The sequence below is a fragment of the Pygocentrus nattereri genome, chromosome 23 (genome assembly GCF_015220715.1).
Source record: "Pygocentrus nattereri isolate fPygNat1 chromosome 23, fPygNat1.pri, whole genome shotgun sequence".
Classification (NCBI taxonomy): Eukaryota; Metazoa; Chordata; class Actinopteri; order Characiformes; family Serrasalmidae; genus Pygocentrus; species Pygocentrus nattereri.
In genome coordinates this window covers 24,005,649-24,020,804 of record NC_051233.1, presented here as the reverse complement: position 1 = coordinate 24,020,804, position 15,156 = coordinate 24,005,649, and the positions used below count along the sequence as shown (strand labels likewise).

Genomic DNA, 15,156 nt, shown 5'->3' with positions numbered 1-15,156 from the left:
TTTTGACAGTCTCGTGAATTAATTCTGGCGGGTTAATCAGGTTAAATTTATGTAAATGTTTTAAATGGGACTCATTGGAATTGCATGAAAAATCCCACATTTGGCAGCCATAACAGATTTGCGATGGTAATGCACCAGCCTGATGGGCTTGCATAGGCTAATGGGGGCTCATCGAGCCATGGAAGAAGGCATGAGAGTCAAAGTCCTGCACAGAAGTCCAGTCCAGGCAAAAATCTCTTTCTCTCCATTCAGGGAGATAAAGCAAAGATCGCTTTTCTGGCTTTGGATGTTTTCGATCGTTCCGCTTCTTTTATGAAGAGGAGGCGCGGCCGTTATTATGTACCCCGAGAGTTACTCTAATGGCGATTAGGCGAGGACATCAGCCTTTACTGCATCCCCTCTGGAGCTTGGACTTCAATGCACAGTGTGCCATTGTGTTTGTCAGAGGAGGACTGCAAAGCACAGCAGCACGCTTCACGGTATCAGGCTTTTGAACAGGCGGGATTGGATTCTATGTGGGAGTGTTTTGCTGAAGTCTGGATTTGAACACATGCTGTGGCCATTTTGTTGTATATGAATAAAAATGTAGGTTTTCTGGTTGTAGCTTCTTTGAAAGGCATGTTAAATCAAAATGCCAGCCAAACCCGGTAATAGAATTACAGAAGAAGTACACAAAATCAAGGGAAAATTGTATTGTACTGTTTTGTAGTAAGTTGGTTGATTCAGTACCCTGTGTTGGCCAAATGTCAGCCACCAGGAGGTAACTCTTACTTAGCCATTTTTAGACAAATGCTAGACCCAGCAGGTTCTTCTACATGCAGGCAAACAGCTAGGCCCCTGTTGCATGCTGGGTATTTCTGAACATGGCCCCATCAGCCCAAACATTCCAAATAGTCTCTTACATTTGGGGTAATAAAAATTTGAGGCTTTTAATGCAAACAGCATCTGGAGACACAACAGGAGAAAATTGCTTTGCAAGCACTTATTTAGCCCCTTATTCCTTTAAAGCTCTTTTTATGATGCAGTAATGGGACAGCTAATGTCTTAGCCACCCACAGCCACCATTCTCCACATAAGCATGTACTGATTTAGAATGACCAAGTATTCCCATAAAGCAGCCAGAAGCTCCATAGACAATGTCTTGGTACAGATGGTATAGACCCAGTGGAACATTCACCACGTTTGTTTTGACGTTTTTATTGTATGAAAAGTGAATGCGATTCCTTTTGGTGGCATTTTCTGGCCGCTTTGGATGTCAGTGTTTTGTTTGCTGCTAATAAAATTAGGTCTGGACTGCATGAAAGCCTCAGCGGAATCAATGAGCTTATCAATGTGGCAAAAATGTAAGGGCCACATTGGAGAATGACACTATAGACAGTTCGTCCCTGAGGTTGCCAACAGCTCAAACGTAGAACGCAAAGAAAACATCAGAGGTTTACTACAGTAACTCCTAATGTCAAGCTGTGCTTAAACATTCTAATAACGTTTCTTCCCTGAACTGGTTTGGAGATGACTTGTAGCAGCAGGGCATGTTTGTACCACTGTGTTACAGTGAGTTCCCCAGCATGACTCTCTTTCTTCTCTGTTAAAGTAAACTGCCAGTTGGGGTCTGTCTAATGGATCTGATGAAGACCGAGAAACAGACAGGCATGATCAGAGGGTCCGGGATGAAAGGCAAAGTGCATGCATTTATTTGCAAACTGGCACACACGCTCTCTGAACCTTCTAACCGCAAGTGACCGACAAAGCTACATGCTGGTGTCCTAAAATCAGTTTATGTATGTGAGTAAAATGCATATTACAAGACGTGTAGTTCTGCTCCTCAGATCTGATAGGCTGCTGCTGTAAAATGCTCAGTATGATGTCACACATATGTGTCTGCATAATCTTTGTAGACTCAGTAGCCTCATGTTAACATACTAAAGGAATGATCGTACTTATTTGTTATGTTTTATCTTATTTTGTCACCGTTGTCTGCGTTAGAAAGGCAATAAGCAATTCGAGGCCACTCCCTTATTTCACTGCTGCCTCTAGTGTTTTTTTGCTCTGCACTAATTTGACTTAATCTCCCTGTTTATTCACGTTAGTTTAGCTCTCGGCACTAAACATCTGTGTAACTGAAATGCAGCATGTTCCTCTCCTGGGTGCTGCCATTTGATTGAAAGCATACAATCCCATCATATTTGTAGAGGCCTTTTAACTATAAATCTGATGCTGGCTTGTGGCATTTCAATTGGAGAACAATCAATGGTAAGCACAGGGTTCTTAACCAACTAGCGAGTTTTTCATCATTCTGGAGCCTGGCCTCTGCTGTCATCGACTGTAATGTGATTGAATGAGGTAATATCAGCCAGTAAAGCAATGTAAGAAGCAAAGAGAATTATGCTCATAGTAAACCCCTGCTTTCTTGCAATGTTTGCGTGTTACGGTTTCATTGCTTTCATTGTTTGTACTATGAAAAAAACAGTTCAAGCAGGTAGAGCTCTTTTATTTACATTTGTTTGTTTGTTTGTTTGTTTTTTTATCAAGGTGCCAGAGTATATTCTGGATCATTATATCAGGTTCAGAGGAGAGTTGGTCTAATGATACCTTTATGGAAATGCTTTATATTTTCGTGATTGATCTTTTACTATGAACAGTAAAGTTTCTGAGTCTTTAATTAAATGGAAAGTGACTTGATTTTGAGAGAACTGGGTAAGGGTTTATGTTTATGGTCTGTTGTAGGTTGTTGTTGTTGTTTTTAACGTGTGTTCAAATAAATATTCATTTAAACTTTCAACCTAATTTCAGCCTAACCTTAACGCAAAACATGAACAGAGTGCTGATCGTAAACTTGACCCTACTTATAATTAGTGCACCGTATTGTACAAGATCTACTGATAATTAGTGCAGTATTGTACAAGAATAGGAAGAGGAACGAGGCTATACAAGAATAGTGTGCCTGTGTTTTTAAGAGCAATGGTATGTACGATTTGTATACAACATTCACACACAGTTTTTTGCCCACAGGAAATGAATGGCAGAATATTGAGAAAATCAAATCTAAGCACCACAAATTACAATGGACATTTCTTTCATGGCCCCTCATAGACATACTACAACCCCAATTTCAATGAAGTTGGGACATTGTGTAAAACGTAAATAAAAACAGAATACGATGATTTGCAAATCCTTTTCAACCTATATTCAATTGAATACACTACAAAGACAAGATATTTAATGTTCAAACAGATCAACTTTATTGTTTTTTGCAAATATTCACTCATTTTGAATTTGATGCCTGCAACATGTTCCAAAGAAGTTGGGACAGGGGCGTGTTTACCACTGTGACACATCACCTTTCCTTTTAACAACACTCAATAAGCGTTTGGGAACTGAGGACACTAATTGTTGAAGCTTTGTAGGTGGAACTCTTTCCGATTCTTGCTTGATGTACAACTTCAGTTGCTCAACAGTCCGGGGTCTCTGTTGTCGTATTTTGCGCTTCATAATGCACCACACGTGCAGAATGTGGCTTGGCATTGTCTTGCTGAAATAAGCAGGACGTCCCTGAAAAAGACGTTGCTTGGATGGCAGCATATGTTGAACCAAAACCTGTATGTACCTTTCAGCATTAATGGTGCCTTCACAGATGTGCAAGTTACCCATGCCATGGTCACTAACACCCCCCCACACCATCAGAGATGCTGGCTTTTGAAGTTTGTGCTGATAACAATCTGGACAGTCCTTTTCCTTTTTGGCCCGGAGGACACGACGCCCATGATTTCCAAAAACAATTTGAAATGTGGACTCGTCAGACCACAGGACACTTTTCCACTTTGCGTCAGTCCATCTCAGATGAGCTCGGGCCCAGAGAAGCCAGCGGTGTTTCTAGGTGTTGTTGATATATGGCTTTCGCTTTGTATGGCAGAGTTTTAACTTGCACTTATAGATGTAGCGACGAACTGTGTTCACTGACAGTGGTTTTCTGAAGTGTTCCTGAGCCCATGTGGTTAATATCCGTTACAGAATGGGATCGGTTTTTAATGCAGTGCCGCCTGAGGGATCGAAAGTCACGAGCATTCAATGTTGGTTTTCTGCCTTGCTGCTTACTTGCAGAGATTTCTCCAGATTCTCTGAATCTTTTGATGATATTATGGACTGTAGATGATGAAATCCCTAAATTCCTTGCAATTGCATGTTGAGAAACGTTTTTCTTAAACTGTTGGACTATTTGCTCATGCAGTTGTTCACTAAGTGGATGCTCCCTTTCAGGGTTGCTCCCTTTATACCCAATTATGACACTCATCTGTTTCTAATTAACCTGTTCACCTGTGGAATGTTCCAAACAGGTGTTTTTTTGAGCATTCCTCAACTTTTCCAGTCTTTTGTTGCCCCTGTCCTAACTTCTTTGGAACATGTTGCAGGCATCAAATTCAAAATGAGTGAATATTTGCAAAAAACAATAAAGTTTATCCATTTGAAAATTACATATCTTGTCTTTGTAGTGTATTCAATTCAATATAGTTTGAAAAGGATTTGCAAATCATCGTATTCTTTTTTTATTTATGTTTTACACAACATCCCAACTTCATTGGAATTGGGGTTGTATTACCATATGTACGCACATATTAGCAACCACCTGGGATAACCTAGCAATGACCAGAAACACCTTAGCAACTACCTGGGATACCATAGCAGTGGCCTAACAACACCTTAGCACCAACTCCATTGTCAGATACCATAGCAACAGCCTAGCAAAATCAACCTGGGTTAACATAGCAACACGTTAACAACCTCCTGGGATTTCATAGCACCAGCTTTGTCGAGTTAAAGTTGGGTCGCAAACTTTCACCTTCTGGTTAACCATTATCTTGTTGACTAGCTTACATAGGAAAATAGTACAAATTTAAAATTCTGCTTTCTGATTACTGTTCTCATTTGAAACTCTATAGCATATACAATATATTGATTCTCCCAGTTACAATAAATGATGGCCCAGTCATAAAATGTTCTCACATGAGTCAGACAAATTTAAGAATACCAGTAGTCACCAGCCCTCCTCCTGGCAATCTACCTTACTTCAAGATTCACCTTCAACCTAAATCTGGCACACCTCATACAGCTAATCAAGGACTTCTGAGAGCAATAATAAGATGGATCAGTAGTGGATGATTAGCGCTTGGAGCTAAGATCTCTATGAGCAGGGTTGGTGACCACTGAAACAAAGATTTTCAGCCAACTGAGCTATAAGTGATGTCTCTTTAATATGAAATTGCACACTGCAGTCAGAGTCAAGATTCAGACAGAGGCTTGGACACTATCCACAAATGCTCCCTCTGGAGGATGCACCGTAATAGAAGTAGGAAAGTGAGAAATCAGATTTTAATAAAATATAAGCCATTCTTCTTCAGTCATGTTTATTGTTGGTGCTAAAGAAAGGCTCACCACTGTTCAGCCCTTGGGTTTCCCAGCCATCCTCTTGCAGATCCCTTGATCTACATCACCATCACCATTTTAATCAGATGCTTATGGCCACACATTGCTTGTATATTTACCATGTAAATAATAAGGAAACAGGAAAAACACTCCATATAAATACTGTACATGTCACATAATGAATCACCTGATTTATGGTAACTGTATAGTAAAAGTGACTCAACATAACGTTTTTATTGGTTTGTTCATGTGGTGCCTTGCTCATAAAGAGTGGAATAGTGGAATCAACATTTCTATTTTCACTAGTAGGATCATTGTTTATGCAAAATATAAATGTAAACCCAAAAGGCTTTAAAAATCAATGAAGTTATTGGTTGAAATTGAGCCAAGGACAATGGAATTTGGATTTCAGAGTTGGATAACTATAAAATGAATTGAAGTCAGGTGTACCCTTCTAGGTGATTATAATCAGAGGGACCAGTGAAATGTAATGAAATTTGACTGGCTGGCTTTGTTAATACTTGTAATACAATTATAAGCCACTTTTTAAATGAATGTGACCTATAATGGTTGTAGTTTCTGATCTGAACATGTGGAAACAAAGGTGTTCATGGCGTCATTGTCCTGGGTTAAAGTATCCTACTCTGGCAAAACGGGCCTCTTTCACCAATGACTTCCGAAGTTTTTTCTTAAATTTGTTCTTGTGAAAGGTCAGATGAATGAGACCCAGTATTCTGTTGTTAATGCTATATCCATAATATGAGGTCTGGAAAAAAAAACTTTACCAAACATGAAATGAATCAGACTAGTCAGATCGGCAAATAAGCCTTTTTCTACTTCAAAATTAGGGTAACACTTTATTTGAAGGCTACCTACATAAGGGCTTCATAACACACTCATAAGCACTGAATAATGTGTTTATGAAGCACTACTTGAACATTTATTAAGCGCTTATGTCGGTTCTCGCAACCTGACATAAGATGTTTTATGAAATAAATGACATTGTACTGACATAATATGAATAAACGTTGAACATATTTACAGCACTAAACATATTTAGAACACTATACATAATTGCATCAATCATCTTATCTATGCCATGGAGGGAAGAGGGGGTGGTTTCCAGGCACATTTCACCTGATATTAATACAATGTCATCTTAAGAATGCTGACATATATAGTTATGTATAGTGTTGAAAGTGAATTCAAAACAGGATTTTATGAAGTTTGAAATTTCAGTTTTCCGTGATATGAGGTCTTTACTGTTCTGCTTCTGAAAATGCATGAGAGATGGTTTCTGACAGAGAAGAACATGCACATTTCCACATGTTGATACTTTGTTGTTGTCATTCTTGTTGCTTTTGCAATGGCACAAATTGGCCTTTCAACACAGGTGTGTAGTTTACACGTTTGTGTAAAAGGAAAGGAAAAGTGTTGTGATTTCTGGCTTGCAGTGTGTAGAGCACGGTGTCTTGGATTGTTGTTTGAGTGTGTGTGTGTGTGTGTAGGGCGGTTACAGTGTTACAGTGAGTCAGCAGTAAGCCAGGAGTCACTCTTCCTGGGCTGTATTCATCAAGCCAGATTGGAGATGCGGGTGGTATCTCACAGAGCAAAAGCTGTGTGTGTGTGTGTGTGTGTGTGTGTGTGTGTGTGTGTGTGTGTGTGTGTGTGTGTGTGTGTGTGTGTGTGGAGGAGGGATGAGCAGGATGAGCGTAAATCTCTCTGTGTCACTCTCTCTCACACACATACACACACAGAGAATCTCCATCTCCTCTCCCCTGATTGAAACCATGGCAGATGGGGTGCGGCAAATCGAAAGCCAGGACTGTGCTGATCTCTGGCTCGCCTCCTTTCTCACCCCCGTGTGTGTGTGTGTGTGTGTGTGTGTGTGGTATATAAACTCACTGGTCACTAAATAATATATCCACATTAATTGTCAGTTTTATCAGGTCCACTTACCATATAGGTGTGCTTTATTCATCAATGGTCAGACCTCCCCAGGACCACCACAGAGCAGATATTATTTCAGCGGTGGACAATTCTCAGCACTGCAGTGACACTGACATGGTAGGGTCATGCTAGTGTGTGCTGATATATATATATATAATGTCAAAAGTGTAGTTTTTTTATTTTTTAATTTTCAGAGATACTCCACTTAAGTAAGAAAGGAGAAAGTAAAAAAAAAATTCAAAATATGATTAAAATGTTTAGAAAAAATGGGACCCCTAATATCTTTGGTGGTCTACCATGTTTTACAAAACTATCATCATCAGATAAACAGCACTTAAAGCTTTCATCTTTGAGAGAAGTGAAAATCAAATCAAACAAACCAAAAAAAATCCACAGGTGTTTCTGTCCATCCTTCCGCTGTGAAAAAACAACTCAATGCAATTAGTGTAGCTGTCAAGAAGCCCTTACTGAGAAAAGAAAGTAAACAGCAAATATTGCACTGAAACAGAAATTGGAGATCTAAGATATAGAGGAAGCTTTTATGACTCTCAATTTGTAATTGGGATGATTTGGATTGTAAGAAACAGAAAATACAACCAGCTTCTAAGACTGAACTTTAGGGAAGTGGAAAAATATCCCTGCAGATTTCTTTGAAAATTGCTCTTTTGTTATTGTTTGCTCTCCGGTGTCAACCAAAGGAGGATGGATCCCCCTATCGAGTCTTAGTTCCTCTCAAGGTTTCTTTCCTGCTCATAGGGGCTTGGACCCAAATTTTCGGTGTATTTTTTTGTTAAATACGGTGGGTTCCAAAAGTCAGAGACCACTAGTGAAAATGTCTCTGTTTTGCCTTCCTTTTATTTTAATACAATTTTCTGAATTACCGTTTGTATTATCAGGATAACAATTTGAGTGGAAACTCGAAACTTACCAATTAAATTAACCACCATAAACTTCAGTATTTCAGTATTGTGTTTGCCCCTCTTTTGCTTTAAGTTTGTGCAAAAACCTTTGATCAAGTCCACCTGACAGTCGTCTCTATGTGAGCTTCAAGGAAAGTGATGAGACTGAAAAATAATTCTGACCTTTTTGTACAAAGACCTCAAAATAATCAGTAGAGACCTAGAAAGGTTGTTGATTTTTCAGTAGTTCCTCTTCATTTAAATTGTCATAACTTGACTTTGTTCACATTTTTTCTCAATTCTGAAAATGTCTGTTGTTTATTTATAGGTTATTTACAGGAAAATACCCCCATTTCGCAGTATGGTACATACATTACATGAATGAATTTAATGTCTCTTTTGACTGCGGATAAAATAAATGAAGGGTGGTCTCTGACTTTTGTACACTACTTCATCATACACAATATACACTGTCAGATATGTTGAAGGAAATGAAAGACAGAAATGCATAAGAATTTAAACCCTCTACTTTGGATCAAGGGGGTTGAATACTTTCACAAAGGACTGCATATCTGAGAATTTTCAGCCTGAATTGGGGCCGTTGATGGAGGGCAGTGTACACTGGTGTGATGATGATGGGAGTTCAGCAGGTGCTGGGTTCTGTCCAGACAAAGCTGAAGAGCTCCCCATACCCCTCCTGCAGTCAGAAGGGGGCACATAGTGAATGAAATATAGAAGAGGCAGAGACAATCGTGCTGTTTCTGTGTGCCTGTCTTGTTGTACCATTCTTCCTTTTTCTTTCTAATGCCACTGAATCTCTCACTTAGTGAAGCTGGAGCTGCTGATGTATGGTGATGTAAAAGCCTCCCCTGCCAGCAGATATTGATTTTCACCTTTTAAAGCTTCCTTTTTCCAATGAATTGTCAAAATCAGTTCTTAGAAGATGAAAGACTCGTACTGTTCTTTGATTTATTATGTTTATATCATTTTTTTTGGAGCTGATTATAATAAGACAAAATGAAATGGCACCTGTTGGTTCAACAAGGAACCAACTAGGTAATAGATTTGGTCAGAAAGTTTTACCATTGTTAATTGCCTTTATAAAATATTATTTAATACAGTGTGAAGGAGGGATGTGAGTGGGTACTCAGTTCTTTGATAAACCATTCCAGGCGTCAGTATTTCAGTATTGAAATGACTAAATCACTAATCAATATTTGTTTCATAAATTAGCAATTATTCAGTGAAATGCTGTTTTTTTTTTGCATGTTTCCAATAAAGTATATCACTTTTTGCTTTGCTACTTTGAAACTTGAGCACCTACAACATGAACCAGAAGTCATCGTGTGTACTGACATTTTTGCATGAAACATGATATCAGGGTCTCATTAACTGAGCATTTAGACTCAGTAATAAGTGGGAGTGGTAAGATGGGGAATGGAAACATATTATTGGTTAATCTTATTTTGCTTGCTGGTGCCCAGTGTTGTAAATCAGAACACGTTTTAAAGGCAAGCAAAAGTCATTACATTTTGATGGGAGTTTATGAGAAAACAAGAATGTTCTCTTGTAAATGAAAGGTCAGTTTTGACTCGACTTCAATCTGAGTGCATTGACAAATACATAATTGAGAAGGAAGACTCAGTGTGGCTGTAACAAGGCTAACTACTGTAGCTGTCAGCCTAAATCAAAAAGATATTTTGCTGTTTTTAATGTTAGCTCAACACACTAACATTTTGGCTCAACATACCTTGAGGAGAAAAAACTAATCACCGTCTACCACTGCTCTGGTTAGCTCTAGTGTTAGCTCATCAGCATGCCTGAAGGGGCAGCCTCCATCATACATTCAAGCTTTTTCTAAGGCAAAACCCTACTCGTCCCTGGGGGACCTAAATATTTCCCTTGGAAATAATATAATTGAAAAGCATGTTTTGATATATACCCCACTGCTTTTTTCTCTTTGTTACTGATTTCTGCATTAGTAGTTTATCTTATTCAGTTAACCTAATATCTATTAATTAACTTATAGATAGCTGAATATCAATGTCATTCTCATTGCACATCCCTAATGTGAAATGTTATGCTGATGAACCAGAGTTTGTCATAGATGTTCTTGATTAAATAAATTGATATAACCACTTTTATTCATTAAATATTGTTTGAAACGCTGTAAATGTCCTTTCATTACCTAAAAGCATTTTTGATAGAGCAGTGTAAAGCAGCCTTCATGCTTTGATTACTGATAGGATTTCACTGGAATCAAACAGACTTTGGTCTTTGTAGCCTGTTAAGAGTCTGCCTTTCTCATGTTGACACTCAAAATGCTGTCAATATTCTTTCCTCTGTCAATTTTCTCCTTTCCTCCTTCTCTATAGTCGACTCCAGTGAGAGTGATGGAAGCGACTCAGAGCTCAGCGAGGCCAACAGCGACAGAAAGCCCTTCATCTCTGAAAGCATCAAAAGGAGACACTCGGGTGACTTGAAAACACTCTGACTTGTTATTTAGTTCACTATACAATACGTGTTCTATGTCCATGAATTTCGCATAGTTAAACCCATGGTCATTACTTGCATGAGGCCACCAAGGTCATGGTAGTTTCAGAAGAGTTTTAATGAGATGCATGGAAACAGTGAGGAGACTACACAATCAGTTTTTCAGCTGACCTCAGAACAGCTACACTAATCAGAGTGACTTGAACATCCTGAGAAGTTCAGTTATGCAGCACACGTACAATAGGCTGATGTACCACTATGATATACATGTACAAGCCCCTTCAATAGTAGTTGTCCATTTTATCAGCTTCACTTACCATATAGGTGCATTTTGCAGCTCTGCAGTTGCAGACTGTAGTCCGTCTGTTTCTACATCAGGCATGTCAAACTAGGGACCTTCCAGGCCAAAGTGCTGTGGAGATTAGATAAATGATTGGGCTGCAGTCAGTAATTATTGTAGAACTATAAAGTGTGCCTATGTGATAAGTGGAGCTGATAAAATGGACAATGAGTGTAGAGTTATGAAGGTAATTAACAGTTTATGCTTGTAATAAGCAAAGCCTATAATACCTTTTTATTAGGGCCCCTTGTAAATCGGCATGCTTTAGTCTAGCTTTAGTAGCTGCTCAGTTTAGGCTAAAGACTCGTAGTTGGCTATGTAAGTGATCAAATGAGAAATTAATGGTCATTCAAAATCATCGTGTTCTGTTACCTACTTGCTACCAACTACAACATTCAGTATTAACTAGTATTAGTGTTGGGGAGTTGATTCCAAGTGTCTTTTTTTGACTCCAGCAAGTCTGGGAGTCGGCAGATTCTGGGTCAGTGACTCAGAGTCGACATGCTTGGAGCTGACTCTTCGACTCTGTGAACTCATGTTTTTCCATTGGTATTGGCTCAAGGGACACTTAGACGGGAGAGTGTGATACGTTTGAGTCGAGTGATTTGTTTAACAGCTTCGATATGCCAGCACTGCACATTAGTCATTGTCTGCCTCTACAGTGCACTGTTCGGCACGCTGTAAAGGTAGGAGAAAACAAGCTCTTCATGTTCTTCATAGTCAGGGTTCCAACAAACAAGGATTTCAAAATGTAAAAAGAAAAACAAAGGTAAATAGTCTTTTTCACTGAACATCGTGGAAGATAGCACGAAGCTGAAGTTGGCCACTTTTAGCTTCTTATTCAGATTTTCCATTCCACCTTAAATGGAGCTGCATTTATATTCCTGCCCCTGTACACCATTTAAGGTAACTGCTGCATAATTTAAGGTGGAATGGAAGATTTGAACATGTTACTGGCGAATAAGCCGACTTCAGCCTCATGGAAAGAGGAATGAGATGACATATAATGGCTCCAGAATGAAAGCTTTACTTTAAATCTGGTTAACTGGCAAATAACAGTTCATAGAACTATGACTTAATTCAGTACATCATGACTTTCTCAGCACCTCACTCCGAGTGATCCGTTGAGGTTCAAGCTCCGTTCAGCAGCCTCAGTATTTTGAAATGTTGTGAATTCTGATGGTTGAAACATTAATCAGAAAAGTCTTGCATCACAAACTAGCATATCGATGCCAAAGTATCATGTAACATAATTTGAAAACTCAGTGTACATTAGTCTGTTTTTTCATTAAGTTTACAAGTAGCTTACCTCCCCTTGGGTTTGGTAGAGACAGACTTTTATAACGTATTATTAATGTATGCTAATGTATGTAATCAGTGAGGCACCAGAAGCTCGAAACAAAAAGAAACAAGCAGAGAGAGAGAGAGAGAGAGAGATGGGAAAGGAGCAAATGAAAGGATAACATGCATAATAATTATAGATCGATAAAAAAGAGGAGTTACTTTGTAATAAAAAACCTAAATGAGATATTAGTTACGGTAGTTATGTAGCGGTTAGTTTATTCACTGTCTGATGGGAAAATGGAAAGCACTGAAAGTTGCGGCCCCGGTGAACGTCATCTTATGTGGTTCGTTTGTCAGTAATCTGGTAACAGCGAATGGCATCAATGTTAACACTAAGATTGCTGCTCATGGTTGATTCTGTAATTAATTAATTAACAAAACAGTAAGAGCCACATCGCCCCATCACCTCTTGCAGGGTGTTGCAATGTGTCACAGCAACTGTAGATGCATTCCAGTCCCCCTAGTAGTTCCCTGCAAAGTGGATTAGACAAAGTTTTCATTCATTTTAAAAGTGATTCCAAACCATATGCAATGAAAATGTTAGTTTTAATGTTGGAAGTGACACATCAGACCATGTAGTCATGAATGAGTAATTGTTTATTACTCATTAAGTGCACAGAAATTTACCCAACAGTCTTTGGATTTTCTTTAGGATCACTGTTGCTTCATGTTTGTTAATGCTATTGCAGGTTGCGCCACGGCAGTGTTTGCCAGCACTGGTCCTGGAGGAACACAGCCCTGCGTGTTTTAGTGCTTTCGCTGCTCCCAAATAATCAATTCATTAACAAGCCCTTAATGTGTTGTAGTGGGTGTGTTAAAGTGCCTTGGCAGTGTGCTTCCAGGATCATGATGTGTTAACTTATTTTCACTTAAATAAACAGCAAAACTTGTAAATTGAGAAGGAGCAGCTAAGCTTTTAAATATGACTGTACCATGTGGAAACTATAGTACACTATAGAGCATTAAATTAGTTTTATCACAGTCAAAGATATCTAATACTTTTTGCAGCTGTAATTAACATCCATCACTTCTTTCTTGACTTCTTTCTTCTTCACTGCGACAAGCTCTGTCAGAGTCCAGTGGAAGTCCAGCCCCAACACCTGTCCAATCCATACTGACCAGTCCGTTGCGAGCCAGCTTCTTGTCTGACAGCCGCTCCAGCCTGGCCAGTGAGAGGAGCAGCCTTGCCCCCACTCAGGAGGACGAGGACACTGACCACAACCGGCCATCATTGAGTGAGTACCACATTTGATTCTATATAGTGTAAGGACATGGGACATATATATATATATATATATATATATATATATATATATATATATATATATATACACACACACACACACACACACACACACACACACACACACACACACACATACATATATATACATATATATATACACATATATACACACACACACACATATATATATATATATATATATATATATATATGTGTGTGTGTGTGTATATATATATATATGTATATATATGTATGTGTGTGTGTGTGTGTGTGTGTGTGTGTGTGTGTGTGTATATATATATATATATATGTGTGTGTGTGTGTATATATGTGTATATATATATATGTATGTGTGTATGTATATATATATATATATATATATATATATATATATATATATATATATATATATATATATAATGTATAAAACATTACACAATTTTATCCCTGATATACCCGTTCCAACAAATTTTTCAAATCTGAAGCCATTTTCCAGTTCGGGAGCTTGAGCAGAAGCAATTGACAGCACAGATGAACTGGTAATCTGGTAGACAGCTTGTCAGTTCATAGAAAAGGATGATCTGCATTTCCCAACTGCATCCTCATCCACTGTTAGCATTTTCGCTTCTTGTGTCTGCGTAAAAGCACAAACAGGTCTGGTCCAGTTTCAGATTTGTTTGTGTCACGTGGCAAGAACAAGATTTGGGATTTTGAGTGCTTGTTTGTAACTCTTGTATGTAATGCTCTCTCTGTCTAATCATCTAATGTGTTTGTTCTCCTGGAAAAAAAAACAAGATATTCTGTAAATGACGTTGAGTCTATAGTCTTTTTGGATTTTGCACGTCATGAAGTGAACGCCTGGCTTTAAACAATAGAACAAATACTCAGGACATTTTGTCCTGAACATCTATGAAAACAGACACACACACATACAGAAAACCAAGCTTATCTCTCCTCTTCTGGGCATGTGGATTCTGGCTACTGCACTGTAAATATGTGCTGTGCTGAAGAGAGCAGGATCAGTGCACTCATACAACTGCCTGAGCTCATCCTTCTCCCCTCATCTAAAACCTTCTGCTGCAGGAAGAGAGCCTCAGTTTTTTCCTCCATGTGGGTCAGTGAGAGCCAGAGAGATTTTGTAGGGTTTCTGTTAACAAACCTAGTGGTGTTTGTTCCCTTTTTGGAAATAGTTGTAAATTTAGAAAAAAGGAAATTGCGCTCTGACTGACGATCAACTCTTTGGGAAAATGAACCATCATTTTTAAAGACCTTAAGATATTCTTATAAGAATATCTCTCCACTTTATGCCATTTGACAACACTCTTGAGCAGTTATTTATAGTCATAGAAGACCAGGCTTCTGTCGTTTTAAACGGGGATAGACGTATACACTCAAAATAGAAAGCAACATTAAAGTTTCAAAAACATATGAGATCTCAGGTAAAATCTCACAAAAACAGCGTAAAT

The 15,156-nt window shown here is 38.6% G+C and overlaps 1 protein-coding gene across 2 annotated transcripts in view; it reads left to right on the top strand.

Annotated features, from left to right (window-relative positions):
• Nucleotides 1–15,156, top strand: part of doc2b (double C2-like domains, beta) — a 294,549-nt gene that overhangs the window by 68,713 nt on the left and 210,680 nt on the right. For both annotated transcript variants that reach the window (XM_017699405.2, XM_017699415.2), the window contains exons 7-8: nucleotides 10,643–10,741; nucleotides 13,509–13,679. In XM_017699405.2, the coding sequence (XP_017554894.1) occupies nucleotides 10,643–10,741; nucleotides 13,509–13,679 (270 nt within the window). The remainder of the gene's footprint in view (nucleotides 1–10,642; nucleotides 10,742–13,508; nucleotides 13,680–15,156) is intronic.